The 17,857-nt window shown below is 40.0% G+C and overlaps 2 protein-coding genes across 2 annotated transcripts in view; both read right to left on the minus strand.

The window, feature by feature from the left end:
• PODXL2 (podocalyxin like 2) overlaps positions 1-14,691 on the minus strand; it is a 78,863-nt gene extending 64,172 nt beyond the window's left edge. Inside the window, exon 1 of the mRNA XM_012559812.2 lies at positions 14,667-14,691. Coding sequence (XP_012415266.1) covers positions 14,667-14,691 — 25 coding nt within the window. The remainder of the gene's footprint in view (positions 1-14,666) is intronic.
• The window catches only part of MCM2 (minichromosome maintenance complex component 2), a 23,478-nt gene continuing 19,743 nt past the window's right edge, over positions 14,123-17,857 (minus strand). Inside the window, 4 exon segments of the mRNA XM_023727779.1 lie at positions 14,123-15,137; positions 15,624-15,779; positions 15,989-16,171; positions 17,385-17,683. Of these exon segments, the coding sequence (XP_023583547.1) occupies positions 15,027-15,137; positions 15,624-15,779; positions 15,989-16,171; positions 17,385-17,683 (749 nt within the window). The 3' untranslated portion in view covers positions 14,123-15,026.

Consider the following 17,857-nt stretch of genomic DNA (forward strand, 5'->3'; position numbering starts at 1 on the left):
AGTGCCTCGCGCCTCGAGGTCTGCGGCCACCTGGACCCAGCGCCTGGCTCCCGGGCCTGCCCCAAGGGGCTGCGGCGGTGGTAGGCGCGCCTGGGGTCGGTATTCAACCATGCAGTCGGAAGCCTTACTGGGCCTGGTCAGTTGTATCAAGTCGGAGATGGGACGGAGAAGTAGCTACCCAAGTGCACAGTGTGGACATTATTAGTAATTGTGCATCGGAGGTGAAGGGAGGGCGCGGGGGAGGAGTGGGGCCGCGACAAGACACTGACAAGACAGGACTAGAGTTGAGGGAGCCTTGACCAAGGTGCCAAGAGGGAGCAAGAATGGATTTAGGGCGAGGAGGCTTAGTTCAAATCTTCACTTTTAAGTCTGCTCTGAGACCTTGAGCAAAGCTCTTCGCAGCTCTGGGCCCCAGTTACCGCCTCTGTTAAATGAGGGCTTTGGATTGTTAGGAGTTCCTCGGTGGTGCAAAGGATTGTGGAAAGGTTGGAGGTTCGACAGAGACTCCTCAGAAGAAAGGCCTGACGATCTGAAAAATCAGCCATTGAAAACCCTATGGAGCACAATTCTACTCTGACACACATCCATGAATCAGAATGGACTCCAATGCAACTTGTTTGGTTTTAATGATTGTGGATTATTAGGTTAGTATTTATTAACTTTTCCAACATGTGCTCCTTTTTGGCAAACTAAAATGGATTCATTTTGGTAAACTAAAATTCATTCATGTGCCACACACTATGGTAGTCAATTAAACAGGCACATCCCATCCTCATAGTCTAGTGGAGAAGAGAGAGTTTAAAAAAAAAAAATTAACACACATATAATCGTATAATACAATTGTCATAAGTTCTGTTAAGAAGTACGGAACTGTGAGAGTCTAGAGGGAAACTTTATACTCACCTTCCTGAAAAAATGACATTTAAGCGGACACTTAAAAGGATGAATGGGTATTAGGTAGGAGGTGGAGTTTGAGAGAGAACATTCCAGACAGAGAGAAAAGCCTCTATCCTTTTAGAATCACTGCAACTTATATATCTCCAGCAACTATAATTTTGAGGAATCATATACTACATATATCAGGAAAACATTTCTTTAAAATGCAAAGTTATTATATTGAATATGCTTTTTCAAACTATACCCTCACTGCTGTATCCAGGGGTATATCATAATCTCAAAGAACTCTTCCAGGGCTAAATACTAAGGAGAAATAGGAGTTGGGGGCAAGGGGTGGGATGGGGGGTAGGGAAGAAATGGATCCAGGGGAAGGAAAGAAAGTGAGCAAGACTAGGATCACAATAGAAGGTCCCGGTTAGAATGGGAAAAAATGTAGAACAAAGTTCAAATTCATAAAAAAAGACTAGATTTACTGGTCCAAGAGAGACTGGAGGAACCCCCGAGACTATGGCCCTTAGTCACCCTTCCTACTTGGAACTGAAGCTATTCCAAGAGATCACCTTTCAGCCAGATTATAAACAGGCCTATAAAATAGACAATAACACCCATGAGGAAAGTGCTTCTTAGAACAATAATCTATATGAGACCAAAAAAGCAACATCTGCCCAAAAGCAAAGATGAGAAGGCAGGAAGGGGCAGGAAAACCAGACAAACGGAAATGGGGAACTCAGGGTGGTAATGAGGAGAGCGCTGACACATTGCAAGGATTGCAACCAGTGTCATAGAACAATTTGTGTATAAACTATTGAATGGAAAATTAATTTGTTCTGTAAACCTTCACCTAAAGCTCAATAAAAAAAAAAAGTGAGCAAAAGGTAGCACGATAATACATGGCATTTCATACTTCGGTACTGTCAGATTTCATGATTGGATGGCGAAAAGGGAGGGGCAGAAGACAAGGTGACTTATTAGCTAAATACCTTAATGGATTTTTGGTTAATCTGTACAAAGCAGTAAGTCCTTATGTTATAAATGAGAAACCTAAATACTGGGAGAAAGTGACTACAAGCAGTCCCCGGGTTATGAACGAGATCTGTTCCTAAATCTGTCTTTAAGTCGAATTTGTAGGAAAGATGGAACAGATACATACGGTTCTTATTTAGCATCAACTAGTCAAATGTTTGACTTAGTATATGGTATATATTTTACCTTTCTATGCATATAAAACACTTCAGAAACACTGCCAAACTGCACAATATTTTCATGAGCATCACAAAGTAGTGGATGTGTTTGTTATTACAAAACATTGTATTCCACTCAAATTTTTCATATAATAGGGTTTTTGGCAGTCCATTCTTAAGTATGAGTTGTCCGTGAATTGGGCCTTCATAACCCGGTGACTGCCTGTAGTCTAAGAACGTAATGAAAAGGTAGTAACATAAAATTAGAATTTTTAAGTAAAAAGAAAAACCAGTTGCTGTTGGGTTGATTCCGACTCGTGACGACCCCATGTGTGTCAGAGTAGAACTGTGCTCCATAGAGTTTTCAGTGGTTGATTTTTCCAAAGCAGATTGCTAGGGGTTTCTTCTGAGGTGCCTCTGAGTGGAGTTGAACTTCCAGCCTTTTGGTTAGCAGCCAAGCCGTTCAACCATTTGCACCACCCAGGGACTTTCTTTAAAGTAAAGATATTGTTATTTAATTCACAGCATTACATTGCTTCACTTAGCCTATGGCTAGTTTAAACTCCAGAGGCCATTTTACTTGATGAATATCATGAATATTTTAGTTATGTCTGAAGTTTAGAACTGATTATACTAATGTAATTTCTGGGAGCAAGAAAGGTTCTCAACTATTCTGGGGCAAATCTGTATTTTTAATATTCTCCTTGTAATGAATATGTGTAATAAACAAAAACTAAAAAGTGTACTAGAAAGGAAGGTGAGTATCTGGTAGGAAAAGATCTTGAATGTCATGATGAGAAATTTGGGCTTTATCCTATAAGGAATTAATTTCTTATATGGGAATCATGTTTGTATTTTAAACAGGCAATTCTGAAGCCAACAAGGAGGAAGGACTAGAGAGAGAAGAAAAAGCAGGCAAAATGACAATTGAAGAGATTGCTACAGTGGTTCTGGTGACAGATGATGAAGGCCTGACCTAGGGTAGGAGTAGCAGTGGGGTTAAATTTGAGAAAATGTTCAAGAGACAGAATTAATAGGACTTGGTGATCGATTGAATTTGAATTTTGTTGACAGCTGTTGGATGCTAGTCTATCTACAATACAATTTGGAGGAGACCTACTTTATAACCAAACCAAACCCATTGCCATTGAGTCGATTCCAACTCATAGTGACCTTTTAGAGGAACCCTGGTGGCACAGTGGTTAAAGCGCTTGCTGGCTAACTGAAAGGTTGGCAGTTGGAACCCGCCAGCCGCTCCGTGGGAAAAAGATGCGGCGGTCTGCTTCCAGAAAGATTTACAGCATTGGAAACCCCATGGGGAAGTTCTACTCTGTCCTAAAGGGTTGCTATGAGTTTATAACAGTTCACACAAAATGTTAGCCCACAAAGCCAAGAAGGAACAATAGGATGGGATAGTTGCTATAAAGTGTAACGCAGTTTTGGACTTAAAATGAGTAGAGTGTCCAGAACAAGGGAGTTAATAGTCCTGCTATTCAAAACTATTTGAACTTCATCAACATTATGTTTTCATAGTAACCAAGTAATAGAAAAAAAAAAAAAAAAGGGAGATGTCAGGAAAAACAACTGTTAAAACCAAGGGCATCTGTCTTAGAAAAGAGAAAACTTGGGTGCATCTAGACCTATAAACTATTTCCTTCTCTCTTCCTTTAACAACGAAGAAAGTGTCCCTTCTTTATCACAGGCGCTTCTCCTCCACTTGGGCTCATCGTCACATTATTTTTCTGCTTTTCAAGGACTTTCATCTTAGGGTTTCTCTTTTCTTCCCTACAGTGTCAGTCTCTCTCTACTGGAACATTCTTATAAGATAAAAAGATGATCCAGAATCTTAAAAATAAAACAACCTGGGAGAGAGAAGCTCACACTGCTGGCACACTGGGTACATATGCCTGTTTTCCCTTGAGTACACTCGACTGCTTCCTAGAAATGATAGGAAAGGTGCATACATACAAATAAATCCAAAACATCAGTGGAACACAAGAAGAGATCAACTGGTAGATTTAAATTGAAGACGAGTCACCTGAAAGATTAAAAAAAACAATGGGATTTAATTGATGGAATAAACCACAGCCCAAAATGCATGCCCTTCTAAATAACTCTTGGACTAAAGAGTAAATCAGAATATAAATTTTAGTCAGTCAATTTAGAAATTAATGGCAATGTGAGAACATTGCATATCAAAATTCATGAGATGCAGCCAACAGTCCACAGAGGAATTTTGTAACTATTAAAAAAGCCTGTTGCTGTCAAGTCAATTCCGACTCATGTTGACCCCACACTGTTTGCAGGGAACTCCATTTGTAACTATAAATACCTTTATTAGAAAATAAGACAGATTAAAAGTAAATAAATTGAACACTCAGAAGCTTAAAAAAAAACCAAATTAACAAATCAATAAATTTCTATTGTTGTTGAAATAACAACAAAAATTCAGTAGAACTGATTAATAAATTAAAAGCCTGTTATTGGAAAGATAAATAAAGCAATCAAGTCTGAAGAAGAAAAAGAGAGAGAGAAGACACAAGTAAATATCAGGAATAAAAAGGGGGACAAAACTATAAATAAGAATTGAAAATTATAAGCAAAACTTGACAGAATTTATCAATAAAATTTAAAATCTAGTTGAAATGAATGTTACAAATTACTGAAATTGATTCAAGAAGTAGAAAAGCTAGACAGACCAATAACAATGGGGAAAAATGAAAAGATAGTAAAAAATCTAGTCTTAAAGTAGACACATAGCTCATTTGGAGTGAGTATATTCTGTCAAACCATCAATACATGAACTTCCCCCAGAGTAAAGTTAGAAAGCATCCCAATCCACTTTAAAAGGCTAGTATAACCCTGGTACCAAATAGCTAAGAATTGTGAAAATAGAAAAAAATCTAAGCTTGTTTCACTGAACATAGACGCAACTTTCATAAAGAAAATATGAGCAAGTTGATTTCAGCAATGTATTGAAAATACATTTATCTTAAAGACATGAAATTAGTTTGGTATTGGAAAAAGTCACTAATTCTCTGCATTAAGAGAATCAAGAGGGAAAACATTATTTTCTCAGGAGGTGCCAAAAAAAAGCATGCAATAAAACTTAAATCTATTCATGTCAAAAGGATCAAGCAAAAATTTTAGAAGTAAACAAAAAATAGAAGAAAACTTCCTTAACTCAATAAAGGTTATCTCCCAGAAACCTATAGCAATCATTATACTTAATGCTGAAACATTACAAGCATTCCCGTTTAAGTGAGAAACAAGAAAAGGATATTCATTATCACCACAGATAATTCAATATTCTACTGTAAGGGACAATGGAGTAAGGCATGATAAAGGAAATGGGATAAAAATATTCAGAAAAAAGCAGCAAAATTCATTTTTTCAGATTTACTTAGAAATTTTAAGACAATCAACTGATAAACTTATAATTTAAAACTATTAAGAGTTTATCAAGACTTCTGGATAGAAGGTAAAATAGAAATCAATAATGTTTCCACATATCATCAATAACCAGTTAGAAAATATAATAGGAAAAAAGATCCCATTACAATGATAACAACAAGAACTGTAAAAAGCTCAGGAATAAACCAAACCAGATGTGTACAATCTAAATGAAGAAAACGCTAAAGCGTCACATAAAGCCAAAATGAAAGATATATCTTGTCCCTGGATAGATTAAATATTTAAAGATATCAATTCTTCCTAGATTTATCAACAAATGCCAATAAAAATCTATGAAATTATTTCTGACCCCAACTACTCAAAGGCCAAACTTCACATGTTAAGGTCACATCCTCCAAACCACAAAGTCTGCCCAAGATTTCAGGCACCAGCCACAAGCTCAGGGGTCCTTAGGACACCCTTACTTCTGACCAGCTGGCTCCAAATTCACGGGTTCCCCCTACTCCCTTAGGTTTGATTATTTGCTAGACTGCCTGAGAGAATTCAGGAAAGCACTATACTTACTATTACAGTTTTACTATAACAAAAAGGATACAAATCAGAACCAGTCAAAGGGAGACACACATAGGGCGAGATCGGGGAAGGTCCTAAATGTGAAGGTTCCTTGTCCTCTCCTCATGGTATCAGAGACCACTCATCCTCTTGGCACATCAATATATGAAGAATATTGTCAATCTGCAAAGCTCAGAGTTTTTATTGGGGTTTCATTGTGTTGGTGTGGTTGACTGAATCATTAGCCAAGTGATTTAATTCAATCTCCAGACCCCCTCCCCTATCTGGAGGTCAGGCCGATATCACATGGTGCATCCTTCTATCGTTGCCAGCCTCCACCATGAGTCACCTTGTTAGCATAAACTCTCAGGTGTGCTCTCTTCATGTACAAGGTATGGAATCACCTTGCAAAAGGCAATTTGGCCTTTTGGTCATGGTTCCTGAGAGCCCTGAGGACAGAGGGTCATCTGGAGGCCCAGTACTGACTAAGCCTCGCGGGACATGGTGTAATTTATCATGGCCACGTGGTGAGGCTGATAAAAGCTCTGAGACTTGAGGCTCAGATAGAGCTTCCTGCTTGGTGACCATGCGTGGGAGGGTAGTGCATCCTCTTTGGGACATGGAAGCTCTGTGCTGGGACTTCTCCTGAACCTTGCCCTATGAGTCTCTTCACTTGTATTCTTTTTTGTTATATTAAAAATATTACCACAGGTATGGTATCTCCTGTGAGCTCTGTGAGTCATTCCAGCAAATTATCAGACCCAAAGGAATGGGGAGCCAGCCAGTCTGAAGTGGAGGGAGTTATGTAGACTCTCAGGCTTGCAGCTGATACCCTGAAGGGGTAGAGGAAAACCCCAGATTTGGGGCCAGCTGGTCTGAAGTGGGGGAGTCATGTGGACTCCCAAGCTTGCAGCCCATACCCACTGACCTAGCCCAAGGTGGTAGGGAATGAGAGAGAGAGAGAAGGCTGCATGGAGCAGAAGGGGTCTAAATGGAACAAGGAAGGGAAGCTGAGATTTTCAAATGACACAGTGGGCGTGTGGATTGGGATATGTTATCCACCACACAATTTGGAATCAGCAATGGGTGATCTTAGTCTCACTGGACTGGTTTTCACAACTTGTGTTGTGAGCAGGGTTAGCTAGAGGAAACGCTGACAGTGCACTATGAATAGCAAAGACACTCCAATCATTCAGGAAATTCCAAGTGTTCTTCTCAGGAACTGGGGAACAAAATCAAATTCTTTGCATACAGTTAATTCTTTACAAAAGTCTAATGCAATGTATTATGGAATTTGACAAGCTGATTTAAAAATTCATCTAAAAGAGAAAACACTCAAGAAGAGCCAAGAAATTGGTTACCTAAACATAGTATAAAGTATAGAAGTTAAAACAGTGTGGTGTTATTGGATCTGGAATAGATGCATAGATCAATGAAGCAAAACAGGTCAGAAACAGACCCATGGATGGTAGAAATTTTGTATATGATAAAGAAAGGCTTTCAAAATAATAGGGAATAGATACTCAATAATTGGTGTTGTGTCAATTAAATTTGTAAAACATAAAGTTTGATCCATACCTTACATCATATGTACCACTTGGACTGAAGAGCTAAATGTAATACTTCAAAAAGCTACTATAAATAAGTAGCTACATGTTACTATATGGAAAGTAATATAAGAAATTGAGTCCCTAGAAGTGCGAACTGTTAACGCACTCAGTTGCTAATCAAAAGGTTGGAAGTTTGACTCTACCTAGAGGCACCTCAGAAAAGGCCTGACAGTGTACTTCCAAAAAATCAGCCATTGAAAACCCTATGGAGCACAGTTCTGCTGTGATACTCATAGGGTTGCCATGAGTCGGAGTCAACTTGACAGCAACTGTTGGTTTAATATAGGAAATATATGAACCAAACACCAAAGGCTTAACGGAAATAATTGAGAAATACAACTGTGTAAAAATAAACACCATGCATTTAAAGAAAAATCAATACCAATTCTTCACAAATCTTTCAAAAAAAACAGAAAAAGAGGTAACATTTCCCAACTCTTTCTATAAGACCAGTATTACCCTGATACCAAAACCAGAAAAGACATCGCAAGAAAAGAAAATACAGACCAATATCACTTGTTAATATAGATGCAAAACCTTTGATACAATACTAACAGACTGAGTCCAGAAAAATATAAAAAGGACTGCATACCATGACCAAGTGAGATTTATCCCAGGAATGTAAGGTTGGTTTGACATCTGGAAATCAATTAATGTAATTGATTGTAATGTAATAGAATAAAAGACAAAAACCACATGATCATATCAATAGATGTAGAAAAAGCATTTAACACAATTCAACACCTCTTCATGATAAATACACAAGAAACTAGAAATAGAAGGAAACTTCTTCAACCTGATAAAGCTAACATTATATTTAGTGGTGAAAGACAGAATGCTTTCCCTCTAAGATGAGGAAAAAGACAAGGATGTCTGCTCTTGCCACTTCTATTTAGCATTGTACTGAAGGTTCTATCCAGGGCAATTAGATATGAAAAAGAAATAAAAGGCATCCAACTTGGAAAGGAAGAGGTAAAACTATCTCTATGTGAAGATGACATGATCTTGTATAGAGAAAATCCTAAGGAATCCACTAAAAAACTATTAGAATTAATAAATGACTTCATCAAGGTTGCGGGGTACAAGTTCAATATAAAAAAATCAAATGTATTTCTATACACTTCCATGGTAGGCAGATTAATAGCCTCTCAAAGATGTCTGTGACCTAATCCTCCAACCTGTGGATATGTTATATCACATTGCAGATGTGGTTAAGAATCCTGAGATGGGAGATGATCCTGGATTATCTAGGTGTGACCAATGTAATCAAATAGGTCCTTGTAAGTGAAAAAGGGAGGCAAGAGATACGATGGGACAAAGGTTAGAATGATACAATTGCTGGCTTTACAAATGGATGCAGACAGCCTCTAGAAGCTGGAAAAAGCAAGGAAAGGGATTCTCTCCCTAGATTTTCCAGAGGGAATGCAGCCCTGCCAACATCTTGTTTTTAGCTAGTGAGACTTGACTTACAGACTTCTGACCTCCAGAAGCGTAAGGTAGTAAATATGTATTGTTTTAAGCCACCGAATTTATGGTAATTTGTTATAACAGTAATAGGAAACTAATATGACTAATACATACAGAAAAATTAAGAAAAAAATTCCATTTACAATAGCAACAAAAAATAAAATAAATTAGGAATAAACTTAACAAAACAAGTACAAAACCTATGCTCTGAAAACTATAAACATTGTTGAAAGAAATTAAAGAAGACCTAAATAAATGGAAAGTCAGTCCATCTTCATGGATTGGAAAACTTAAATATTGTTAAGATGGCAATACTCCCCAAATTGATTTACAGATTCAACACAATCCCCATTAAAATTCTAGCTAGCTTCATTGCAGAAATTGACACAATGATCCTAAAATTCACATGAAAATTTGAGGAACTCAGAATAGCCAAAACAATCTTGAAAAAGAAAAACCAAGTTAGTATTGGTATAAGAATTTCCTTGGAATAGAATTGAGAGTCCATAAATAAACCTTAACAGTTGCAGCCAACTGATGTTTGACAAGGGTGCCAAGATAATTCAATGGGGGAAAGATAGTCTTTTAAATAAATGGTGCTGGGACAACTGGACATCTACATGCAGCAGAAAGAAGCTAGCTCCCTAACTCATACCATATACAAAAAACTAACTCCAGGCACAACACTTTCAGGCCTAGCTTTAACAATGAATTATTTAGTATAATAACAAAAGCAAAAACAGCAAAAGATAAAATAATAGGCATCATAAACATTAAAAACTTGTTCATCAAAAGACTACCAAAAAAGTAAAAAGACAAGCTACTGACTGGGAGAATATCTTTGGAAATCATATATCCAATAAGAATCTAATAACCAAACTATATGTAAAACGTCGACAACTTAACATTCAAAAGACAAAAAAAATCATAAAATGGGCAAAGGACTTGGATAGAAATTTCACCAAAGAGGACATTCAAATGGCCACCAAGCACATGAAAAGATGTTCAACGTCATTAGCCATCAGAGAGATGCAAATCAAAACCACAATGAGATACCATTTCATGCCCACTAGGACGGCTAAGATTAAAAAAACTAATAACATAACAAATCTGGGGGGGATGTGGGGAAATCAACACCTTCATACTCTTCTAGTGGGAATGTAAAATGGTGCTGTGGAAAACAGTCTTGCAGTTCCTGAGAAGGTTAAACTTAAATTACCATATGACCCAGCAATTCCACTCCTGGGTATACACCCCACAGAATTGAAAACATGTCCAAACAAAAGCTTGTCATGAAAGTTTATAGCAGCATAATTCATAATAGTCAAAAGGTGGGAACATTCCAAATACCCATCAATGGTGAGCAGATAAATAAAATGTAATACTGTAGATCCATACAATGGAAATTATTTGGCAATAAAAAAAATGAAGTACTGATACATGCTACAGCATGGATGAACGTTACGCTAAGTGAAAGAAGCCTATCACGAAAGACCACGTATTGTATTAAATGCCCAGAATAGGCAAACCCATAGTCAGAAAACATGGTTGTCTAGGGCTGGGAGAGGAGGGTGGGAAAAGTGAGGAGTGACTGCTAATAGGTACAGGGTTTCTTTTGGGGGTGATGAAAATATTCTGTATTTAATTGTGGTACACTTTAAATGGGTGAATTGTATCATTTGTGAATTATACCTCAATAAAGCTGTTAAAAAAAATCATGAGATACATTATTCATAATGGCCAAAAAGTGGAAACAACCCAAGTGTCCATCAACTGATGAATGGATAAACAAAATGAGGTATGTTATTCCATCCAATGGAGTATTATTCGGCCATAAAAAGGAATGAAGTACTGGATGAAGCTGGAAAACACTATGCTAAGTGAAAGAAGACAGTCACATATTTAATGATCCCATTTATATGGAATGTCCAGAATAGGCAAATCTATAGAGACAGAAAGTAGATTAGTGGCTGCCCAGGGTAGGGGACTGGGAAAGGGGAGAGACTGCTAATTGGGGTGGTGAAAATACCCTACAATCATTTGTGGTGGTGATGGTTGCATGACTCACTAAACACACTAAAAATGATTGAATGGTATCCTTTAAATTGTATGGTATGTGAATTATATCCCAGTAAAGCTGTTATTTAAAAAGACACAAGAATACACAAACACACGTTTTATACTATCTTTAACATACATACATACACACACACACACACATAAACAGTATGTAGTGTCAATGTATTTAAAATTTTTACATGTATGGTGGCATGGATTGAATTGTATCCCCCAAAAAATGTGTGTAGCAACTTGGCTAGGTCATGATTCCTAGTATTGTATGATTGTGTTATCTAATGTGATTTCCTTATGTGTTGTAAACTCTACCACTATGATGAGATTATATGTGATCTCATGTGTTGTAAATTCTATCACTGTGATGAGGTTATACTGACGAGGTTGACAAGATCAGTGTCTTAATGCAATCTCTTGAGATATAAAAGAGAGAAGCGAGCAGAGACACATAGGAACCTCGTACCACCAAGAAAGCAGTGCTGGGAGCAGAGCACATCCTTTGGACCTGAGGTTCCTGCACAGAGAAACTCCCAAACCAAAGGAAGATTGATGACACAGACCTTCCTCCAGAGCTGATGCAGAAAGCATTCCCCTGGAGCTGATGCCCTGAATTTGGACTTGTAGCCTACTGGACTGTAAGAGAATAAACTTCTCTTTGCTAAAGCCATCCACTCGTGGTATCTCTGTTAAAGCAGCACTAGATGACCGAGACATACGGTATCAAATCCTCTTGCATCTTATTTTTTCACTCATAAGTATCTTTCAGATTAATCTATTAGAACAAAAATTTAATTGTCCGTTATCTTAAAAACCAATGAAAAAGCCTTCCCTTAGTCCAATATAAGGAGCCCTGGTGGCACAGTGGTTCAGCACTTGGCTGCTAACTGCAAGGTAGGAGGTTTGAACCCACAAGCCACTTTGCAGAAGGATGTAGCAGTCTGCTTCTGTAAAGACTACGGCCTTGGAAACCCTATGGGGCAGTTCTACCCTGTCCTATAGGGTCACTGTGAGTTGGAATCGACTCAATGGCAACTGGTTTGGTCTTTTGGGTTTAGTCCTATATACCTTGCCACCGGTCCCATTTCCTTGCTTCCCTCCTTAAAAGAGTTTTCTATATGTACGTCTTCTACTTCCTTACTTCCCATTTATTCTACTCACATTCAAGTCTGGCTTCCACCCTACCACACTGCATTGAAACTGCTTGTCAAGGTCTCCAACATCCTCCATATTACCACAAATACCATGTTTCAGTTTAAGATGCACATTAAAATTTTTTTTCAGTATCTCTACATTGGGATGTCTTATAATTGATGACATCTAATCATTATAAATGCTAGCATTTTTCATAGCACGTAAAATAATGGTGCACCTTATAATCGATGGCATCTTCAATTCAACGAAACTGGGCCAGTTACCAGGTTTTTGTCATTTTACCTGACTTTTCAGCTACAGTGGCTCCAATAGACCTTGACTTTCTGGAAAATTTTCTCCTCCTGGCTTCCATATACAAAATCCCCTTAGTTTCCCCCCTACTTTTGTGTACTTTTTCCTTTTCTGGTTCAAATGATGGGCATGCAAGTCTCCTTCAGTGATCACTTCTCCGTGTGTGCTCTGCTAAGGGGTGATACTCAGTCCCATGGCAACAGCTAGCAGATCATTACAGCTCATGCCCAAACCTCTGCTCAGTAGTTCAGACAGATCTAACTGCAAAGTTAACATTTCTACTTGGATGTCTAAAGGTGTTCCTAGCCAACACATCTAAAACAAAGCTCTTGGTTTTCCCCCACTCAACTTCAGCAATTTCTCAAGACAGAAACATGGTAATCCAGTTTCTTTTTCCTTACTCCCACATCTTATCCCTAAATGTTGTCCAGTCTACCTAGGAAATATTTCTAAAACATGTCCACTTTTTCTCTATCTCCACTAACATCACCCTAGTTCCTCTCCAGACCACTGTCAGTCTTCTATTCTACTCTTCCAATCTTCTCCCTTCAATAGTTTACACAGTGGCCAGATCGATCTTCCTGTAACATAGATTTGGTGGTGGTACTTTCCTGCTTACAACCCTCAAAGTCTTCCTCCACGGCAGTTAGACTGACGGTCAAACACATTAGGGCCTACAAGCCCTGCATGATCTGTTTCCTGCCTAACTCTCTAATCTCAACTCCTGCTGCTCTGCCTCTGCCCTATGCTTCAGCCACTTTCTTTGTAGTTAACTCATTCTTCAGGTTTCACTTTTAAATGTCACCTCCTCAGAGAAGTCTTCCTTCAAGTAATCCTCACCCCTCAATTTTATTTCCCAATACTTGACTGCTTCCTTCATAGGTCCTCCTTCCCTTTTCTTCACAGCATAACTTGCAAATTTCTTTTTCTTCCTTTGCTGATTTAAAGTCACCCACTGACACACATACACACTGCAGGCTTGGTAAAGGCAGAAAACATTTCTGCGTTATTCATCTGTTGTCCCCAAGGCCTGGTTCTCAAGAAGTATTTGTGGAAGGAACTGAGTGAGGGAGTCAGACATACTAGTTATCATCAAATATCTGCAGGGCTTTCATATGAAGGATTCATCTTGGACAGTTCCAGAAGGTAAAACTTGGATTACAAGACAGAAGCTCCAAGAAGACATTTCAGCTAAATCTCAGATAAACACTTTTGCTAAGAATTGTAGGTGTCCAACAAGTCCCAAGGCAGCTCATCATAATTTAGTATTTAAAGGCTAGACTGCAACATTAGTGATATTAACAGTATTCTTCCATTAGGAGGTTGGGCCAGATTACCTCCAAACTCTGTTCTCTGACTTCTGTGGGTTCCACTCAGGGAGTATATAGGTAGCCATTGCCAACACTCAGGGAGTATACAGGTAGCCATTGCAAACTGAGCTCCTAGAGAGCCACATCAGTTTAGTCTCTCCAGATCCACAAACAAAACAGTTCTTCTGCCTGAGCTACCTCCAAAAGCAGAAGAGGGAAAGGGTTCTTCCAAGGAAGTCCAGGGAAGCCTGGGCTATGATATTAAAATAAAATCGAGACCAACAGATGTCAGTAGCTGGATTTTATTCAACTTTATTAAAAATTAAAACTACAGAAAAAAAAATTGAATGTACAAGAGAATGGAGAAATGATTAGGTAGAAAATAGATACACACAGCAATGATGACTCATACTTGTGGCTATCAGACCATATCCAGCTCCTCTCATCCATCTATGGGGGAAGACAAACTATGTCATTACAGATAGCAGTTGACTATTGACCAGGCTGTGGTCTCTCCTGTATGCAGCCTACACGTCTTCTCTACTCACTGTAGCTTAGAGAGACCTCCTGGACAGAGTTTGGAAAAAGACTACATACAAATATCTTTAACCTGCTCTCAGGTCAAAGGTACAGAAGCAGCCTGGGCATGGAACTCATGCCAAGGGGGCAAGAGTTCTCTGAACACCCTTATATGCTCAGTCACCTGAGACATACCTCACCTGAGTATGTCACACCTTCTATCATGGGTATCCTGAACACAAATAATTCTGATCCAAGGTACTAAGCAGAGGCAAACCACTTGTAGCTGACAGGCTGTTGAGCAGCTGAAAAAGAAAAGTGTGCTCAACTGAGAAGGCAAGACAAGCAGAAAATGGAGCAAAAGAAATAAATACCAGTCATAGCCTTAGCCCAGGAGTCTGTGGGCAAAGCCAGGTGATTCAACTCCAAACCCTGCCCGACCATACTTCCAAGTCCTCAGTCGGCTGGTGTTGGGTTTAGAAAGCACAAAGTGAACTGAGCACTCGGTTCTGCCTTCCCAAACCAGAAGGCACAGTTAGTTACTCTGATGGCCCAGGGCCCTAGAACTGCTGAAGGATCATTTTTCGTTTCAGGTCATAGCTGAACTTGTTCATCCTAAAGAGTTCACTGTCATAAAAAGCTGAGAGGTTGTGGATGTTGATCTGACGAGCCTAAAAAGATAAAAAATGTCAAGTGAGTGACAGTGAAGGGGATAATGATTTCCAGTACTTATATAGAGCCTTGTATCATCATATGCAGGACAAGACTTATCATCTCCAATTTACAGGGGGGGAAGAAGCCAGGTGCAGAGGTTAAGAGTCTGCAGCTAGGTAACATGGGTTCAAATCTTAGCTCTGCCGGTTACTGTGTGAATCTGGACAAGTTACTTACTTACTCTGTGCCTGCTTCCTCCTTTGTAAAATGGGGATGACAATAACAGGACCGACCTCATTCAGTTGATGCCAAGATTTAAAGTGCATGGGATGAGTGCTCAATACACTGTAAGCACTCATCAAGTGGCAATCACCCAAGGTCCCACAGTTACTGCATGGCAGAGCATGGACTCTCTTCCATCACTGTGATCAAGTCCCCAAAGATGAATCTGACAACTCCCAAGGTTGCCAGCCCTGATTCTCAACTCTCCTCCATGTCCATACCTTGTCCACCAAGTCCTTTTCAGGCACTTCAATAGTGTCCTGCTGGGCCCCAAAGCGGTTGCGTTGATATGTCACCTGCTCTGCCACTAACTGTTTCAATATGAAGAGCAACAGCTCATTGTTATCACGCCGGAATGAAAGATAGCGGGCAAATGTCTGCAGAAGAGAAAAGCAACAGTCGGACAACATACCTCACTCCCAAGACCTTAAAGCTACTACAGGATGACCAGCTTCCCACTTCAACCACACTTCCCTCACCTCCTGCTCAGAGGAGCCAGACCAGGAAGCTACTGCCCACAGGCAGGAGAACAAAGCTTAGGGTTCAGGCCGTGCTCCAAAGGGCCCCAAGCCTCACTCACACCCACCTTTCGCATGCTGCGCATGACACTGAACTTCTGCGTGTCGATGAAGCTCTCTAGCATCACACGAATGGCCATGTTGACATCGTCCTCTATCACGTAGTCCCGCAGGTGGATGCGCGCATGGGCCTCTGCCATGCGGATCATAGACTCGATGTGCCGCACTGTAATAGGGATGCTGCCTGTTGCCTGAAGAAAAAGACATTGTCAGGTCTTCCTCAGGTAGGAAAGAGAAGCAAGGAAAACAAAGAAATGGAACTCTCAGCAGCCTGAACGTAATGGTGGCGCCCAGGGGATGCTGCATGCTTATGGCTTCTCACCACTGTGCCTGCGCACTTCTGCTCCCACTAGCTGATGTGTTCTACTTGCTGCCTGCTGTATTCGTTATTCTCATGTAACTAAATATTGCATACTGAAATCTCTAAGTGGGGAAACTTATTTCCATGAAAACTAAGTTGAATGCTCTGAAAGGATAAAGTTAAAAAAAAAGTGCTGTCAGATCAAGTGTGGCTGAGGTGGGTGTACCATACAAATCTATAAGAACTCTACATTCCGGTTGCTTGCAAGCTCCTTTCAATTCTCACTCTACTATAAATGAACCGAAACTGAACTCAGACCACGTGTTCATTTGGGTAAGATTTATGCAAAGTTAACACAGGACTTAATCAATGGATCAACACTCAAAAGGCCTTGGCCCTGTACCAAGATACAGGCAGTCTCCAGGTTACGAACAAGATCCGTTCCTGCGTCTTTAAGTCAAATTTGTAGGTAAGTGATAACAGGTACATACAGTTCTTGTTTAGCCTTACTTTAGTGCAAGAAAAGGCTTGAAGCCTTTTCAATGATTTAAAAACTGCACGTGAAGCAAGTCAAGGTGACTGTGATAAAGATTTTGTTGTGAGTAGGGGTTGGTTCAAACGTTTCAAAGTGAGGGCAAATTTACATTAACATTAAAGTGCAAGTATGAGTTGTCCATAAGTCGGATGTTTGTAACCTAGGGACTGCCTGCAGACAAATGAACGAACCTTTAATTCTCTATAAAACTAAATGATAAGGTATACCAAACCAGAAAACCAAACCCATTGCCGTCGAGTCGATTCCAACTCATAGCAACCCTATTGGACAGAGTAGAACTGCCCCATAGGGTTTCCAAAGAACGCCTGGTGGATTCAAACTGCCGACCTTTTGGTTAGCAGCTGAACTCTAAACCACTACACCACCAGGGTTTCCACTACGGCACCAGGGTTTCCAAGTATCCTTTTTTATGCCTTCTGCTTTAGCACTTTTTGGATTAACTGACCAACTACCAACCCCAACTGCATGGACAAAAAAGTTTCTCCAGCGCTTCCTTTCTTACACCCTACCCCGCCACCCTTCCAGGCTCCATCCCTGGGGCTCTCACCATAGATTCTTTCCTCAGATCACTGTACATCTTGGCCACCTTGTCCTGATCCATCTGGTTGAGCTTTGGGTGGACCTTCTCCTTGGCATAGATAATGTACTTCTTCAGGACCTCCTGGGGTAAAGGTTCCACTCCGTATGTGTTGGGCATGGCGGGCTCCAGGGTGCTGTTGTTGACCAGCCCCTCCTCCTCCTTATTGCTGGGGTGGTGTCTGACATGGCTGCCCACCACAAAGCGGGCCAGCATCTCATCCTGAGAAACGAGGCCGGAGGTCAGGCTGTAAGTTAGCTCTCAGTGACCTGGCTTGGTGGAAGAACTGAAAAGCTGTACGTGCTATGAGAATGACATTCTCTCAACGGCACAGATCCTACACCTACTAGGGACAGTGTTAGGTGGTAGGGATACACTGGTAAACATGACAGAGCCCTCACAGGGCTTACTTCCTGGTGAGGGATGAGAAGACAGATACAGTT

The sequence above is a fragment of the Trichechus manatus genome, unplaced genomic scaffold (genome assembly GCF_000243295.1).
Source record: "Trichechus manatus latirostris isolate Lorelei unplaced genomic scaffold, TriManLat1.0 scaffold00001, whole genome shotgun sequence".
In the NCBI taxonomy this organism is placed as follows: Eukaryota; Metazoa; Chordata; class Mammalia; order Sirenia; family Trichechidae; genus Trichechus; species Trichechus manatus.